The following is an 11,567-nucleotide window of genomic DNA, read 5'->3' as shown; positions in this document are numbered from 1 at the left end:
CAGCCCCTCCCTGGTTTCTGTTGTGAGGATGTGAAGCTCTGGGGAGAAAGAACCACAGGACACAGTTGGGTGTGGCTGGGCTGTGGGTGACAAAGCTGAACTGAAGGCCAGGAGCAATGCTCAGCGGAGAGCTCTGAGTTCCAGGCCGCCCAGTGCTACATAGTGAGACCCTGTCTCAAGAAAACAAAACAAAACGCTCAAATTGTAGGTAGAGGAAAGGCACCAAGGCTGTTTTGTTTTCTGAAACAGGGTCTCTCTGTGTGGCCCTGGCTGTCCTGGACTCACTTTGTAGACCAAGCTGGCCTTGAACTCACAGCCATCCACCTGCCTCTGCCTCCCAAGTGCTGGGATTAAAGGTGTGCACCACCACCAACCGGCTAGCGTGCATAACTTAACCCAGTTCTTTATATGTTCTACATCGTGGCTTTTCTTCAGTCATGGCACCTGTTTCTTTCTAGCTGGCAAACCCACCCGACCCCCACCCCAACAATCAGTCCCAGGGCTCCTAGCTCTGTAGGAAGGGCTGCCTATCCTTTCCTGCCTCAGCAATTGGCTGGTGAGAAAGGGGGCTGGAGAGATGGCTCAGAGGTTAAGAGCACTGCCTGCTCTTCCAAAGGTCCTGAGTTTGATACCCAGCAACCACATGGTGGCTCACAAGCATCTATAATGAGATCTGGTGCCCTCATGCAGAAATACATGCAGGCAAAACACTGTATACTTACTAAATATTTTTTTTTTTTAAAGAAAGGGAGTGTTTACAAAATATGATGCAGCCATATGAGTAACAATACCAAAGTCGAGGGCACAGGAAGTTAACCTTTACACAGTGTGGAAAACGGTCACCCAGCAGTTGCTATTCTTGCTAGGGCTGCTACACCGTGGGGTTCTGCCACTCACATATGGTTTGTCTCCTGACTAAACTGTTAAGCTTCTGGGAAGCATCCATCTTAAATTCATATACCCCTCCTACCCAACGCACAGAAATACGATCATGGCGGGGCTAGACAGCTCAGCAGTTTATCCAAGGACCTAGGTTTGGTTTGCCTGCACATACTGAGACACAAGAAAGGGGAGAAAACCACTCATGTCGTACTTGTTCCTTGACAATGGTGTCTTTTTAGTGTTTCCACGTCACCTGTTCCTCAAGCACATCAGTGGTGCTGTCAGAACCCAAGCTCCCTCCTGGCCACCAGGGTTGTCCCACCAACGTGCAGTAGCATATACAGCTTTACAATCTTTTTTTTTTTTTTTTTTTTTTTTTTTTTTTTTTTTTTTTTAATGATGTACACAGTGTTGTTCCTGCATGTGAGCCAGCTGGCCAGAAGAGGGCACCAGATCTCATTATAGATGGTTATGAACCAACGTATTGCTGGGAATTGAACTCAGGGCGTTTGGAAGAACAGCCAGTGCCCTTAACCTGTGAGCCATCTCTCCAGCCCCTGGCTTTACAAGCTTTCGGTTGTGTCCTGGGAACGTTAAATAGAGTTTCAAGTTCCAGCCGGGCACGGTGGTGCTCACCTTTAACGCCAGCACTCGGGAGGCAGAGGCAGGAGGATCGATCTCTGTGAGTTCGAGGCCAGCCTGGTCTACACACAGAGAAACCCTGTCATGGAAAAAGGAAAGAGAAAAAAAAGTTTGAGGACCGAAGCCCTCTTTACTACCTAATCGTGCTAGCTTTGGTACACTTGGCGAAAAGGAGCTGCTTTGCTCTCCAACCACTTTACCTCCCGTCCAAGGCTCAGACCATAGAGTCGCCCGGCGCAGAGCGTATCTCCCCCCCCCCCCCCCCGGCGGCACCACCGAGATGACGCGGAGGCTGGCTAGAGCGTCGGCCGCCTGGGCCGCTTCCTCTTCGGCGGTCCTCCTCCCAACATGGCGCAGTCGATTAACCTCACGGAGCTGAATCTGCCGCAACTGGAAATGCTCAAGAACCAGCTGGACCAGGTGAGGGAGCCAGCTCAAGCACCTTCCTCGGCTTCACGTCCTCGGGCCGCGCGAAGCTCCCGGTGTGGGAGGCGTCCTCTCCCGGGGAGACAGACCCCTCTCCGGTCCCGCCCCCTCGGCCGAGCCTTTTCGGGTTCCTAAGCTGATCACCTCCTTTTCCCGGCTCCTGTAGGAAGTGGAGTTTTTGTCCACGTCCCTTGCTCAGCTCAAGGTGGTACAGACCAAATACGTGGAAGCCAAGGACTGTCTGAACGTGCTGACCAGGAGCAACGAGGGTACGGGCTGGGCGGGGGCGGGCAGCTGGGGAGCGTTCTTCTGCTCCAGCTTTCCCGTTACTTAGCGTCTGTGGCCACACGAGCCCCCGCATGTTGCTACGGAGAACTAACGTGTGCAGGACATCCCTCGGTTGCTGTTGTGTTCACTGTCTGTGGGAGCCGCCGGCCTTCCCCAGCAGTTTGTGTTCTTTACTTCCACAGGAAAAGAATTACTGGTCCCACTGACGAGTTCTGTATCCTTTCTGCGGGAAACACTACCTTGCCTTCTTCCTCAGCCTTTCCCAGAGGCGGGGAGGATTTTGATCACAGTCACACATCCACCCTGAGTCCAGTCCCCGAAACCCCACATGTCGGGAGGAGGAAACCAGTTCCCAGATGTCTGCATCCTTGCGCCCTGGCACACACACCTGTGAAAACATACACAAAACAAGTGAGTGTAATTTTAAAAATAGTAATAATCTGAGGCTAGAGAGATGCTTTAGCGGTTAAAAAGCACCTCTTGCTTTTGCAGAGAGCCTGGTTTGGTTTCTAGCACCCACGTGGACTAGGGTGTAGGTAACTCCAGTTCCATGGGATCCAGCAACCTGTTCTAACTTCTGCATGTACCATGCACGCACATGATGTGTGTGTATGCTCGTGTACACACATGCACACACGAATACATACATACATACAGCCAAAAACTTTTTTGGGGGAGGGGTTTGGGGTTTTCGAGACAGGGTTTCTCTGTGTAGCCTTGGCTGTCCGGGACTCACTTTGTAGACCAGGCTGGCCTCGAACTCACAGCGATCCGCCTGCCTCTGCCTCCCGAGTGCAGGGATTAAAGGCGTGTGCCACCACGCCTGGCTAAAACTTTTTTTAAAGATAAAAATGAGTATGATTCATTAAGACTTGTGGTTAGGGGGAAATGAAGCTTTTCACTTGCTTCTTCTAGCCCCTTAGGAAAGAATAGCTGTATATGATCTGGTCTTTCTGGATATTGTGAAAAGATCCAGGAACTCATTTAAGGATGAGAGATGGAGATCAGAGGGGGATCAGGACACGAAAGTGTTTCAGATTCTGTTGTCTTCACTAGGAACCAACCCTGCCTCCCTTGTTTGTGTGACGGGGGAAGGTTACTTGGCTTTCCCGGCTGCACCTTTTTAGAACAGGATGCTTTGGGCTTAGTGCTCTGGCTGACAGAGCTGCATATCGACCTGGGCTAATTTTTTCCTTAATCCTGGCATCTAAGATGTATGTCCCGGGGAAGCTACATGATGTGGAACATGTACTCATCGATGTGGGGACGGGCTACTATGTGGAGAAGGTGAGTGCGAAGAAGTACACGGAAGCTTTCTGAGATGGTAACCAGAGGGAAGGGGTATGGCGCAGCGCAGGCTCTCCCTGTTGTCTTTCATTCACCTCTGACCTTGCAGACGACTGAAGATGCCAAGGACTTCTTCAAAAGGAAGATAGACTTCCTTACGAAGCAGATGGAGAAAATCCAGCCAGCTCTTCAGGAAAAGCACGCCATGAAGCAAGGCAAGTCCTGCAGGGCACCTCCTCCTAATTATATGGCTATTGCTTATCTGCCTATAGTATTTGTATTTACCATTGTCTCTGTGTGTGTGTGTGTGTGTGTGTGTGTGTGTGTGTGAGAGAGAGAGAGAGAGAGACAGGGAGGGGGGAGATAGGTAGATATGTAGGGAGGGAGGGACAGACAGACAGACACAAGAGAGAGAGAGAGAGAAGGGGCACACGAATGCCGTGGTCCATGTGTGGAGGTTGGAGGATATATTTCAGGAATTGTTTTTTCCCTTCATCCTGGGTTCTAGAGATTAAACTCTGTGCATCAGGCTTGTGTGGCAAACACTTTAGTTGTTAAAGCTGTCGCATGAGCCCTGGGAGAACCACCTGAGCCTCTCCCCTCATGGTAAAGAACATTCATTACCTGAGGGCTGACGAAGCCGATTATACATTATACTGGATTACAACATTAAACTGGGAGCTGTCTCCTCCAGGTTAAAACCGTGCCTGCTGGCGTAGTGCTGCACCCCTGCGATCCCAGCAGGGCCCAGCGGCTCTCTGTAAGTCTGAGGCAGCGCAACATGAAGAGACCCTGTCTAAAAACAATGACAGAAGAGCTGTTTCTGTTTCTCTTTGGTGTCCTGATTTGTTATTATCTAGATTCTAAAAGCAATGGGACACTTGTCGGGTGTGAGTGATGGAGATGTGTAAGTGAGCTGGGACAGGGTGCCTAGAAACGCTGCGTGAGCGAGCACGAGCAGTCCTCCAGGGGAGCACTAGCACTAGCGCCTTGGCTATATATAGCAGTCCTCCAGGGGAGCACTAGCACTAGCACCTTGGCTATATATAGCAGTCCTCCAGGGGAGCACTAGCGCCTTGGCTATATATAGCAGTCCTCCAGGGGAGCACTAGCACTAGCGCCTTGGCTATATATAGCAATCCTCCAGGGGAGCACTAGCACTAGCACCTTGGCTATATATAGCAATCCTCCAGGGGAGCACTAGCACCTTGGCTATATATAGCAGTCCTCCAGGGGAGCACTAGCACCTTGGCTATATATAGCAGTCCTACAGGAAGTTTAAAAAGAGAGTGTAAGCCCCATTCAACCCAACTAAATCAATCTGGGACGTTGTTTTAGGAGTCAGGGTTTTTAAAAAGCTCTTGATTTTAACGCCAGGGGAGGGCTGATGGCTTTTTATTTTTTGTTTTGAGTCAGAGTCTCATTCTATACTGTGAACTGGAGTATAGAATATCGACTACAGACTATAGCATCCGTAGCCCATGCAGGCCTTGAAGTCAAGGTAATCCACCTGCCTCAGCCTCCTGATTTATTTTATTAGATGGTGTTTGGGTTAGGTGCTGTCATGTGCGGCGCGTCCTTAGCCCTCACAACGGTCTTTGGTCATGGCGAACGTTGTTCATTTTTATATTCCAGTGGTTAGCATCCTGACTGACACTGTAAACTCTAAATCTGTGTACGTGTGTCCGCCACAATTTAACAAACTGTCAGTGTTCCTTAACCGCCGCGTCTCCAGCACAGCTCTGACTCGATGTGGCTCCGCCTTGTTTTCCCGCAGCTGTCTTGGACTTGATGAGCCAGAAGATTCAGCAGATCACAGCCCGGGGCGCAGCGCAGGCCACTGCCAAGGCGTGAGCGTGAGCTGCGGAAAGGAAGCGGGGACCGCGTTTGAAGCCGCCGGGACGTTTTGGGCAGCGGCCTCCTGGTGTCTGGGATGAGAGGGTCTTGTGTTTAATGTTAATAAATGTGTCAGCTGGGCGAATGGTGGTTTGTTTGTTTTTTGTTTTTGCATTAAACAAAGGGCGGTGGGTGTTCTCTTGCTGAGAGGCAGAAAACTGGGCTTAGCCACGTTGCCTTCTAGAGGTTCCAACTGGAGCTTTGAGGAGCGAAAAGGCCAGCGCTGAACAGCACGCTTTTGTGGTTGCCGTGGGGACCGCTGGCCGCCGGAAGTGAACCTGCATCAGACACTTCCTTTTCCGGGTCAGCCTTCCCGTGGAGGGAACCTTATGGGCAGTCGTTTCCTAAGAGGAATCCTGACACGGCGGCCGCTGCGGTCAGTTCTCCAAGCCCAGCACTGCATGCTCGCTCCAGAGTCCGGCCCGCCCCCTAAAAGACCTTGCAACAGCCCCATGGCGCCGCCGCGAATCGGCACGCACAACGGCACCTTCCACTGCGACGAGGCTCTGGCCTGCGCGCTGCTCCGCCTGCTGCCGGAGTACAGGGTAAGGACCGCGGGCCGGAGCGGCCGCCTCCCCGGACACGCCCCGCGGGAGCCCGCCCGGCAGCCGGCTCTTCTGTGTCTGCAGGACGCAGAGATTGTGCGGACGCGCGATCCCGAGAAACTGGCTTCGTGTGACATCGTGGTGGATGTGGGCGGCGAGTACAACCCGCAGACGCACCGTTACGACCACCACCAGAGGTGAGCTTGCACGCGCGCGCACACACACGCGCACACGCACACACACGCACACACACGCGTGTGTGTCCTTGGACTTCCTTCCTCGGTGCTCCGTCCTTGCTGCGGGCTGCAGGATCCTTCTAGTTCAAGGGCGGTCACTTAGTCGGCCTTTTGCTTTGTGTTTATTTTATGCCTGCTCACACTTCAGTCTGTGTCCTCACTTTTTTGGGGCGGGGGGTGGCAGCGCTTAGGTTTATTGGGGTGTCCTAGTACAGACGCCTGGGCTTGCCCATGGTGCTTTTAATGTACAAAGCCTGGACATTTTGCAAAAATATGGAACGCTTCAGGACTTTGCGTGTCATCCTTGCTTCCTCAAGTTTTAAAAGGAAATATAAGTGTTTTCTTCACTTTCACACTTCAGAATTTCACAACTCCTCCCTCCAATTTAGGAAAATTTGTACCCTTCTGTTTTTGTTTTTCAAAATAGAGTTTCTGTGTGTAGCCCTGGCTGTCCTGGACTCACTCTGTAGGCCTCAAACTCAGAGATGTGCCTGCCTCTTCCTCCTGGGATCAAAGGTGTGTGCCACCACGCCTGGCTTCCTTTTTTCTTTAAGTAAATAAGTAAGTAAAAGCCGGGCGTGGTGGCGCATGCCTTTAGTTCCAGCACTCGGGAGGCAGAGACAGGTGGATCACTGTGAGTTCGAGGCCAGCCTGGTCTACAAAGTGAGTCCAGGACAGCCAGGGCTACACAGAGAGACCCTGTCTCGAAAAACAAAACAAAAAAAAAGTAAGTAAATCGCATCTGTATGGAGTGTGAATAGTCTTTTCTTTTCCTCTAAAGTGTAACAGCTACTTACCTAGTGTCTGCATCCTATGAGCCATAACTAATGTAGAAGACACAGGAGAAGAGCAAGGCCGTGGACACACTTGTAGCCCCCAGCACGCAGGAAGTGGAGGAAGGAGTTAAAGGTTGTCATTTGTTAGCAATTTTGACCCTATCTTGGGTCACATAAGACCCATTTTCATCAAGTAAAAGCAAACAAACAAACAAAAACCCAGCCAGGTGTGATGTCCTGCACCTTTAGTCTCAGCCCTCAAGAGCAGAGGTGCCTGGATCTCTGAGTTCAAGGTCAGCCGGGTCTACAATGTGAGTCCAGGACAGCCAGAGCTACACAGGGAAATCCTGTCTCAAATAAAAAAACAAAACCAAAGACAAATATATATAAGAGAGGGCTGGAGAGATGGCTCAGTGGTTAAGAGCACTGGCTGCTCTTCCAAAGGTCCTGAGTTCAATTCCCAGCAACCACATGGTGGCTGACAACCATCTATAATGAGATCTGGTGCCCTCTTCTGGTGTGCAGGTACACATGCAGACAGAACGCTGTATACATGATAAATAAATCCTTAAAAAGAATATATATATGAATGTGTATAGTTCATAGTCAAACACTGCCCCGTTTTACATAAAGGATTTGAGCATCTAGAGGTCAGTCCCCAGGGTCCTGACACTGACACAGTTGCTCTGTTTGTCCACCTCCCACAGAGGAACTTGAAAGGATGATCTTAGATTTTTCTCTTTAGTGTGCACAGTGCAAGCCTGACACAGCCTGAGAGGGAGTGTGGGAGTGAAAGCTTTCACCCACGGCCTGTGCTGGCACCAGAGGTGTTTTGCTCCCGTTCCTACAGCGTTTGCCTTCCTGCGATGCCCACGTTTGCACATGGAACCTTGCACACACGCCTCCTGGGCCAGCTCTTTGACCTCACCCTTCTGTGCTCCTCAGGACTTTCACAGAGACCATGAGTTCCTTGTGCCCTGGGAAGCCATGGCAGACCAAGCTGAGCAGTGCGGGGCTTGTCTATCTGCACTTCGGCCATAAGCTGCTAGCCCAGTTGCTGGGCACTGGGGAAGAGGACAGTGTGGTGGACACCGTCTATGACAAGGTAGGGATCTGAGGGCCTCATGTCTCTTATGTGAATTCTCTCAGGCTTGCTTGATCTCAGAGCTTACAGTCTGCTACCATGGCAAGGAGCATGGCAGCAAGAACGCTGGCCCTGCCCTGGTCCTGAAACCTCAGAGCCCACCCCAAACGACACACTTCTGCCAAGGCCACACCTCTGATCCTTCTAAAGTAGTGCCACTGCTCTCTGATGACTAAAACACACTTTTTTGTTTTCGTTGTTTTTTTTTTTTTTTTTTTGGAGACAGGGTTTCTCTGTGTAGCCTTGGCTGGCCTTGAACTCACAGCGATCCACCTGCTTCTGCCTCCCAAGTGCTGGGATTAAAGGCGTGCGCCACCATGCCAGGCTTCTTTTTTTTTTTTTTTAAAGATATATATATAGATATATAGATATATAGATATAGATATATATATATTGTACACCTCCAGGCCAGAAGAGGGCACCAGATCTCATTATAGATGGTTGTGAGCCGCGTTGTGGTTGCTGGGAATTGAACTCGGGACCTCTGGAGGAGCAGTCAGTGCTCTTAACCTCTGAGCCACCTCTCCAGCCATTCTTTTTCTTGACATACATCAAAGAACAATTGTTCCAGGTATGGTGAGCACACTCTGGCCAACACTTGAGAGGTATGGGCAGGAGCTTGAATTCCAGGTCAACTTGGACCCTGACTCAAAAACTAGATCAAACAAAAGCAGAATTATTTGATATTTCTGAGTAAACACCCAAGGCTGCTCACCCTCACAGTCGGCTCAGGTTCTGGCTCCCTGGCTGTTAGGAACATCTCAGCATCTCCATGACTCAGGCTCGCAGGGAAGGACAGCGCTGTCTCCCTGTGAGGCTCCACGCAGCCCAGCACCTCAGGCAGCTGCCCGGAGACGCCACCGGAGCTTAGGCTTGGCTCTCCAGCATCTGCTCCCGATGGAGGGCGACATGTCAGTGGGTTCAGAGTTCTGGGGTGCCAGGCTTTAGAGCATTGGGGTCAGTTTTCGTTCCCACTGCTGATGTGTTGGTTCTCCCGGTAGCTGAGAAAGCAGTTCCAAGTGGGCGCCTTGGTTCACACCAAGAGCTGCCATGCAGGAGCCTTCCCATGGCGCCCTGAGGTCAGGCTTTCTCTGCAGATGACATGTTGCTGCTGTGGAGCCACATTTTCTATGGCAGTTTTTCATCAGTGCTTCTGCCCTAGAATCTGAAGCATTACCCTGTTTCTGCAGGGCCAGATGTCACAGCTGCTGCTAACAGAATATATTATGGACTCACCTCAAAGCTTCATGTCTCAGCTCTTGATGTCTGTCAAACCCTTGCCCAGCCCGTCTACTGCCTCAGTAACTTGCTGTGCAGCCCACACCCCGCCTAACTGGAACCCTTGTTCGGGGGCCAGGCTGGAGGTCAGCAGCACAGGATCCCCTCACTGAGGGCTGTTGTGAGCAGTGTGTGTTTTCACTCTGCACTGACAGCTGTCCGCAAGTGCCTCTTCCCTGCTGCTTTAGATGTATGAGAACTTCGTGGAGGAGGTAGACGCAGTGGACAATGGCATCTCGCAGTGGGAAGAGGGGGAGCCTCGATACGCCCTGACCACCACACTCAGTGCACGGGTTGCTCGGCTCAATCCCACTTGGAACCAGCCCAACCAAGACACTGAGGTAAGAGACCAAGAAAAAGCCTGAGACACAGAACTTCAGAGGACTAAGTAAGGTTTGGTACAGGCTGTAGAGGTGGCTCAGTAGTTAAGAGGTCCTGAGTTCAATTCCCAGCACCCACATTGGTTCACAGCCATCTGTAAGAGAATAAAATTCCCTCTTCTGGTATGTATGAAAATGAATAAGGATTCCAGTTAGAGCCTTCATAAACATAAACAAATCTTTTTTAGAAAATAAACAAAGAATGGTTGATCTTTCAAGTCCTGTGAAGTAAAATTTGGGCGAGTGCCCACAATGCTGTCGTTTCCACTGTCCCCAGGCAGGGTTCCGGCGTGCGATGGATCTGGTACAAGAGGAATTTTTGCAGAGACTAAATTTCTACCAGCACAGCTGGCTGCCAGCCCGGGCCTTGGTAGAGGAGGCCCTGGCCCAGCGGTTCCAGGTAGACCGGGGGGTGGGCCGGGGGCGGTGATCAGCGGGCTGGTTGGCTGCGCCTCTGGCTCCAACCCAGAACTCCCAGCCACATTGTTCTTCCCTTTCAGGTGGACGCAAGTGGGGAGATAGTGGAACTGTCGAAGGGCGGGTGCCCTTGGAAGGAGCATCTGTTCCACCTAGAATCTGCCTTGTCCCCCCCAGTCGCCATCACCTTTGTCATCTACACTGACCAGGCCGGAAAGTGGCGAGTCCAGTGTGTACCCAAGGAGCCTCACTCATTCCAAAGCCGGTGAGTCCTGCTGCAGACACCATTGTTTCACGTGGTTTTTCCTGCCGTCCCCAAGCTCCCAAAATGATGACCGGAGACTCCAGGTAACTGTACACACATAGCAAGGCCCTTCTCTGACTCGACCTCACATCTTGCCAGCTCAGTCTCCTGCACCTCCCTCTACCCTAGAATCCTCTCTGCCAACCAAAAGTCCCACTTGTTTCCTGCCCCAGCCACTGGACATGTGATAGTTGAGAGGTGGCACTCCAAAGGAAAGACATGCTCAATGTGTCTGTGTGTAGGGTCCTCTATGAGAAATTGGTTTTGTTTTCTCTGGTTTTTGGTTTCTCGAGACAGGATTTCTCTGTGTAACAGCCCTGGCTGCCCAGGTTTCACTTTGTACACCAGGCTACCCTTGGACTCACAGAGATCCGCCTGCCTCTGCCTCCCTTAGGGACATGGTTTTTTCAGTTGACAGGTGTTGCGTCCATACAAAGCACAAGAGACATCTGCTCCCCTCCTGTTAGTTTCTCATGTCTCCATTTGTTCTCATATAGACTGCCCCTGCCAGAGCCATGGCGGGGACTTCGAGATGAGGCCCTGGACCAAGCCAGCGGGATCCCTGGCTGTATCTTCGTCCACGCAAGTGGCTTCATTGGTGGGCACCACACTCGAGAGGGTGCCCTGAACATGGCCCGTGCCACTCTTGCCCAGCGCCCAGCACCCATGCCTCTTGCGAATGCTGTAGTGCAATAAAATGTGTTCACCTCTGACGGACCCAGCACCTCATCCACCAACCCAGGAATTTCCTCAGACCTGGTGAGTGCAGCATCCCATGTGCAGGACCCTCTGCCCAGCATCTCCTTGCTGCTTCTCAGCTTTGCTTTTTAAATCATTTGACAACCATCTCATGGGACGGAGGGACGGCTCAGCAACCCTTCAGCTCACACAGCAGCTTGTATCTGTCTCTAACTCCCAGGAGATCTGATACCCACCCACATCTGACCTCTGTGGGCACTAGCACACAGGTACATGCAGGTAGCACAAACATATAAAATAAAAAGAAACCATCCTAGGACTAAATACGTGGTCAAAGTGACCGTAGAATCGTAGTTGGTGACCCAGT

The 11,567-nt window shown here is 51.3% G+C and overlaps 2 protein-coding genes and 1 long non-coding RNA gene across 4 annotated transcripts; 2 read left to right on the top strand and 1 right to left on the bottom strand.

The window, feature by feature from the left end:
* The first annotated feature begins 1,788 nt into the window (after positions 1–1,788).
* PFDN5 (prefoldin subunit 5) lies at positions 1,789–5,506 on the top strand. The gene is made up of 6 exons (XM_084749722.1): positions 1,789–1,944; positions 2,117–2,219; positions 2,421–2,452; positions 3,451–3,525; positions 3,635–3,740; positions 5,303–5,506. Exons 1-6 carry the CDS (start codon positions 1,873–1,875, stop codon positions 5,377–5,379), a joined length of 465 nt encoding a protein of 154 aa, XP_084605848.1. The 5' UTR covers positions 1,789–1,872; the 3' UTR covers positions 5,380–5,506.
* Positions 5,507–5,705: 199 nt separating this feature from the next.
* Positions 5,706–11,214, top strand: MYG1 (MYG1 exonuclease). Of its 2 annotated transcripts, none has more exons than XM_084749707.1 (7): positions 5,706–5,966; positions 6,051–6,163; positions 7,924–8,083; positions 9,589–9,741; positions 10,058–10,180; positions 10,281–10,462; positions 10,913–11,014. In XM_084749707.1, the coding sequence occupies exons 1-7, from the start codon at positions 5,751–5,753 to the stop codon at positions 10,914–10,916; spliced, it is 951 nt and encodes a 316-aa protein (XP_084605833.1). In that variant the 5' UTR covers positions 5,706–5,750; the 3' UTR covers positions 10,917–11,014. The 2 variants fall into 2 exon arrangements, with proteins under 2 accessions (XP_084605833.1, XP_084605832.1); XM_084749706.1 differs by having other exon boundaries at positions 5,707–5,966; positions 10,999–11,214.
* Positions 6,381–7,917, bottom strand: LOC311579301. The gene is made up of 2 exons (XR_014773113.1): positions 6,879–7,917; positions 6,381–6,703 (listed from the first exon to the last, which is right to left on the bottom strand). It is a non-coding gene; the product is annotated as an uncharacterized lncRNA (long non-coding RNA).
* Positions 11,215–11,567: the final 353 nt, after the last annotated feature.

Source organism: Acomys minous (assembly GCF_964271855.1).
Source record: "Acomys minous genome assembly, chromosome: 12".
Taxonomy (NCBI): domain Eukaryota; kingdom Metazoa; phylum Chordata; class Mammalia; order Rodentia; family Muridae; genus Acomys; species Acomys minous.
This window is presented reverse-complemented; position numbering and strand designations above follow the sequence as displayed.

Bases quoted from the DNA above. Each gene is read 5' to 3' on its own strand.
- PFDN5 (XM_084749722.1), top strand. From the start codon at position 1,873: ATGGCGCAGTCGATTAACCTCACGGAGCTGAATCTGCCGCAACTGGAA. The intron at 1,945-2,116 runs GTGAGGGAGCCA...CGGCTCCTGTAG, and splicing joins TCAAGAACCAGCTGGACCAG to GAAGTGGAGTTTTTGTCCAC. The intron at 3,526-3,634 runs GTGAGTGCGAAG...CTGACCTTGCAG, and splicing joins CGGGCTACTATGTGGAGAAG to ACGACTGAAGATGCCAAGGA.
- MYG1 (XM_084749706.1), top strand. From the start codon at position 5,751: ATGGGCAGTCGTTTCCTAAGAGGAATCCTGACACGGCGGCCGCTGCGG. The intron at 9,742-10,057 runs GTAAGAGACCAA...CACTGTCCCCAG, and splicing joins AGCCCAACCAAGACACTGAG to GCAGGGTTCCGGCGTGCGAT. The intron at 10,463-10,998 runs GTGAGTCCTGCT...GTTCTCATATAG, and splicing joins CCTCACTCATTCCAAAGCCG to ACTGCCCCTGCCAGAGCCAT.